This window comes from Myotis davidii, unplaced genomic scaffold (genome assembly GCF_000327345.1).
Source record: "Myotis davidii unplaced genomic scaffold, ASM32734v1 scaffold1476, whole genome shotgun sequence".
NCBI classification, from domain to species: Eukaryota; Metazoa; Chordata; class Mammalia; order Chiroptera; family Vespertilionidae; genus Myotis; species Myotis davidii.
Window position 1 is genome coordinate 371,343 of NW_006287253.1, and position 5,150 is coordinate 376,492.

At 62.7% G+C, this 5,150-nt stretch overlaps 1 protein-coding gene across 1 annotated transcript in view; it reads left to right on the top strand.

The window, feature by feature from the left end:
* Positions 1 to 5,150, top strand: part of AIRE (autoimmune regulator) — an 11,248-nt gene that overhangs the window by 2,647 nt on the left and 3,451 nt on the right. The window contains exons 5-10 of the mRNA XM_015560815.1: positions 259 to 372; positions 1,401 to 1,543; positions 1,656 to 1,742; positions 2,648 to 2,763; positions 3,799 to 3,901; positions 4,422 to 4,580. Of these exons, the coding sequence (XP_015416301.1) occupies positions 259 to 372; positions 1,401 to 1,543; positions 1,656 to 1,742; positions 2,648 to 2,763; positions 3,799 to 3,901; positions 4,422 to 4,580 (722 nt within the window). The remainder of the gene's footprint in view (positions 1 to 258; positions 373 to 1,400; positions 1,544 to 1,655; positions 1,743 to 2,647; positions 2,764 to 3,798; positions 3,902 to 4,421; positions 4,581 to 5,150) is intronic.

Consider the following 5,150-nt stretch of genomic DNA (forward strand, 5'->3'; position numbering starts at 1 on the left):
TCCTGCTTGCCTGCCATGTTCAGTTGGCGCACACACAAACACACACATACAGTCTCTGCTCTGACACATGGGCTGTGTGTGTGTGTGTGTGTGTGTGTGTGGAGGGGCTGGGCCCCCTCCAAGGCCTGCCCTGCCCTGAGTGGAAGGAAAGAAGCATTCTGTCGCCAGGTGCTTCTTGCTCCCCACTGCCCGCATGGAGGAGGTGCTCAGGGGCCATCTTCCCAACTGGTGACCCCCACCTGCTGCTCCCTTCCCCAGGAATTCAGACTATGTCCGCTTCGGTCCAGAGAGCCGTGGCTGTGTCGTCTGGGGATGTCCCAGGAGCCTGCGGGGCTGTGGAGGGGATCCTCATCCAGCAGGTGTTTGAGTCAGGTAGACGGTGCTGGCCCCTGAGATCCGCGTCCCCCCTTAACTCTCTGGTGGCTTCAGAGCAGACAGGACCATGGACAAGGCAGCCAGTGTCCTCCGAGTGGTTCTGGCTCCGGGAGGGTGGGCGGCACGAGGGCTCCCCGAGGTGGTGGTGGGGGGCTCCTGAACAAGCAGGCCAGGGGACGTCTGAGAGGCCAGCGGCCCAGGGCCACACCCTGGATCACCTCCGTCCACTTGGACGGGCTTCTTCAGGATCACGGGCTCACCTTGAACGTCCTCAGCGTACAAGTCTGAGGCCTGTGGGAGGCCTGTGCTGCTCAGACCTCCGGGGAGGGGGCTGCTAGCCTGCAGAACCCCTTCTCTGCACCCCCTTACTCCATCCGCTGTGCGGGCACCAGCTGGGTCACAGAGGACAGCCCGGCCCAGCTGGCCCCTCGGAGCTGCTGGGGCCCTGGTCTCACTGGGGAGGGACCCAAGGACCCTGCAGTGGTTTCTTGGGGCTGTTAGGCCACATTACCACTAACTGGGTGGCGTAAAGCAACAGAAACTCCAAAATCTCGGTGTCTGCAAAGCCACTCTCGAGGAGGCTCAGGGCAGAAGCTGTCCTGCCTCCCCCAGATCCTCATTCCCTGGTTCCCTGGTTTCCTGGTTTCTTGGTTTCCTGGTTCCCTGGTTCCCTGGCTTGGAGTCCAGTCACTCCAGCCTCTGCCTCTGTCATCATGGGGCCTCCTCCCTGTCTCTCTGTGTCCTCTCCTCTTCTCACAAGGACACCGGTCATTGGACATAGGGTCCAGTGCAAGCTCATTGTAACTAATTACATCTGCGAGGACCCTACTTTCAAATAAGGTCCCGCACCCACATTCCAGGTGGACATGGATTTGGGGGACACACAATACAGTTCCCAGCAGAGAACCCTCCTGACTGGGGCGGGTGGGGGAGAAGGAGCATCCAGCTGCAGAGCTCCCGGCCTCTCTGCCGCCTGCTGGCCACTGGCCTGGGCAGGCAGCCGGCCAGTCAGCCTCTCCTCCCAGGTGGCACCCAGAAGTGCATCCAGGTTGGCGGTGTTTACACTCCCAGCAAGTATGAAGACCCCGGCGGGGGGAAGAGCAAAGCCCGCAGCGGCAGCGGCCTGAAGACCCTGGTCCGAGCAAAGGGTCCCCAGGTTGCTGCCCCTGTAAGTGCAGCCACGTGGTTCTTTGGTGCCCACCTCCAGTACACACAGTGGCTGCAGGGGCTCCCTGCCCGGACTGTCTCCCCTGTTGGTGACCCTGTCTTCTCCCTGGCAGGCTGCAGAGGACCCGCGAGCAGGCCAGCAGGACAGGGTCCCGGCCCCCCTTCCCCTCCCCCTCTCCAGCGAGCCCCAGCTCCACCAGGTAACTCCCAGACGTGGGGGTGGGGGGGGTTCCCTCATCCCCATGACACCAGGGCTTGCCACTTGTCCAGGGCACTCACTCAGTGACTGCAGGACAGGCGTACACCCCTGTTCACGGGGGCAGGTCTTTTTTTCAATAGTATCTTTTTTTCTGATAACACACAATTGTATAAAGAAAAATAAGTCGGAGAAAGTGCGTCTTGCCGGGCTTTTAAAAATGTTTGGTCCAGATGCCAGCTGTCCCTGCCCCGTGGATGGTGGCTGCCCTGCTGGGAGCCAGGAACCCGAGTGCCAAGCACACCCTTGGGCTCCCGGCAGCGTTTCTTACTGAGGCAGAACTAGTCCCAGACCCCAGCCCCTCCACACCAGGCCCGGTCTGGGCCCCAGGATCCAGCAGGACCCAGCAGGACCCATGCCCGCTCTTGGCTGGCAGGTCTGGGAGGACTGTTACAATGAGTGTGCTCATTGCTGTGCATGGCTGCCAGCCTGGCAGTTCAGGGGGCTTTTGGAGGAGGTAGCATCCAGGAGGGCATCATGGGTACATGCAGGCAAGGGCACAAGCAGACTGGAGGCCTCAGGTAGAGGGGACATCAGGTACCCGGGGCGAATAGGAACACCTCTGGGCCTAGCCCTCCTTGCCCTGTGAGGACGGGGCAGCATGGGGGTGGGTGCCTAGGAGAAACCCGGCTTTCTGAAGGTTCTTCCCAAGAGAGATGGACTTGGCAGGTGTGCAGGGACTAGAGTCTCAGAGATGGAAGGGGTCGAGGGCAGGCCCGGGGAGCAGGCATTGGCTAGCAGCGCAGCAGGCCAGGGGACCTGGTGCCCCTGGGGAGCCTGCAGTGCAGCCGTCAGGAGGAGGCTGGGCCCATCCCTGTCCACCAGAGGATGTGGTCTCTTTCCGGTCAGAAGAACGAGGATGAGTGTGCCGTGTGCCGGGACGGCGGGGAGCTCATCTGCTGTGACGGCTGCCCCCGCGCCTTCCACCTGGCCTGCCTGTCCCCACCGCTCCAGGAGATCCCCAGGTGAGCCCGGCATGCTGGTCCCTCCGCGGCACCCGTCCACCCCCATCTGGCTTCACAGCCACCTCCATCCACTGACCCTGAGGCCTCCCCGACGTCCCTCGGTTCCACGGGTGGGGAGTACCCTTGGCTCACGTCACTGGGCAGTGGGGCTGCGGCCTGGGCTGCTCCCACTCCACCTCCCTGCGCGGTCACACCGTCTGGCCAGCACCCAGCCTGGCCAGCAGGGCCCTAAGGGTGGTGAAGCAGAATGGATGGCGGAAGCAAAGAGTGGCCAGCCTGTCCCATCTCACTCCACACTCCCGGGCAAATTCCCACAAGCAGGGACCCTTCCACCCCCAGGTGAAGTCGGGCCACAAAGCTGCACCCCACGGGCTGGTTTACCTCCTGGTGCACCCTCCCCAGCCCACCAGGAGAGCCTTGCCCTCTACCACCCATGATCACAGGTCATGGTGGCCTGCAGGGAGGGCCTAGGAGGAGTTGTCGCCCTGGCTCTGCCCCTGCTCACTGTGTGACCTTGACCGGGTCACCTCTCTCTCTGAGATGCCTCTGCACTAAAACAAGGGGGGTTCGGCCCAGGTCACTGTCCAGCTCCCCCGCCCCAGACACTGACTGTCCGTCATTCTTCCATTCTCTTCCTTCCTGCCCTTAACCATGTGGTGGGTCCAGGGTATAAACACCAGCCCAGGGAGGCCCCACCTGCAGGCCAAGCCCCTGACAACAGGACAGGCGGCTGCAGGTGTGGGTGTGGGGCACTCTTGGGGCTCATTGGAGAAGTACCATGAGGACACTGATCTTGTTGGTGAGGTCCATCCCACCAGAGGCAAATATTGGGCATCCTTGGCTCTCCTGATGACTGGCTGGGTGGGCCCTTCCACTGTGGCTCTGCCCACTTCCTGCCCGGGCCTTGGTTTCCCCATCTGTAAAAGGGAAGGGTGACTTGGACGAGCCCTCAGGCCTCCCTGAGCTTTGGGTTTGGGAAGCTACCGAGCCTTCTCTCTTGCTCTGCATGCCTCTGGCCGGTGACAAAATGAGCAGTGGTACTTGGAGATGCTCCAGCTGCCTCCAGGGAAGAGCCCAGCCAGACCTGCCTGGGGCCAAGGAGCCACCTGCGGAGACCCCGGTAAGCACAGGCCCCCCTGTCCTCCTAGAGTCCCTGCCCACTGGCCACGCCTGGGGTCGGGCCTGCCCAGCCGTTGAACCATGTGCCCTGGCCTGGCCACATCCATTCAACTTTCAATAGTAGGGCCTGAGGGGTGCCAGCTACTGGGCCTCTGCCCTTATAGTGGCCCCGTTTCTCAGTGCTTGAACTGGGGTGCCTCGGCTCTGTCAGCCCAACACGAGGGATGTGCTTTGACCACTGATAATGTTCACCCCAAAATGTTTTAGTGTCTGATGCAGCAAAGACATGAAGGATATGACACATGCCTGGATGTAGGTGGAGTGTTTACCTCGACAGTCCCTGAGGCCTTTGGGCACCCCATCTTTAGATGGGGAAAGGGCAAAGGGTAGAGGACCACAGAGCTGGGACTGCACCCTGGCCTTTCTGACCCATGTGGCGTTCCTTCCACACCAGCCCCAGTTCCCCGCGGCCACTAACTCCCTGGGTGGTGCCGGGCAGGTCCCTGCAGCCCCTCTGAGCCCCGAGCCCCTGGTTCCAGGTCATCCTGGGACTGCGGTCCTCAGGAGAGGAGGTGAAGGGACCGCTCAGGGAGCTCCCCGCTGGTATGGACACTGCTGTCGCCTACAAGCACCTGCTACCCATCCTGGACCCCTCCACCCTCCGCCCCCTACTCAGTGTGGGCCCTGAGGGGCAGCAGGTGAGGGGGCGAGGGCCCTGGGGTCTGGTGTTGCCTTGAGGGGGCTCAGGGCCCGCAGGGCAGCCTGAAGTGGGGGGAAAGTGCCTCACAGGGGGAAAGTGGAGGGGAAAGTGGGCTGGAGTCTAAGGGGGTTAGGAGCCAGGGCTGGGGGCGGGGCTCTGCCAGGGAAGCCGATTGACCACGTGGAGGGCAGGTGGGAAGAAGCTGGAGGAGGCACAGGGGTGGGTGCGGTGGGAGAGCACCCAGAACAGGGGTGGGGCTCTGGAGGGATGCCTTCAGGGGTGAGGCATCCTTATTGTTCCTGAAACACCCAACCCTAAAAGAGGCTGGACGATAAAAGGGGCTGGATGGCACTTGGGGGAGTCCCCATGCACCCCAGCTCCTCAGGCCTCGTTTGGAGAGTGCCATTTCGGAGACCCCTTGGCCAGCCCGGAAGGGGGCCCAGTCCCACCAAGAAGGAGCGAGGCCGGGGCACCTGGTTTCCCCGGGCTGCAGCCAGGCACCCTCCCTCGGGGGCTGGGACCCCAAACCACCCCTCCCCTGCGCGCGCCCCACCCTGCGGTCCAGCCC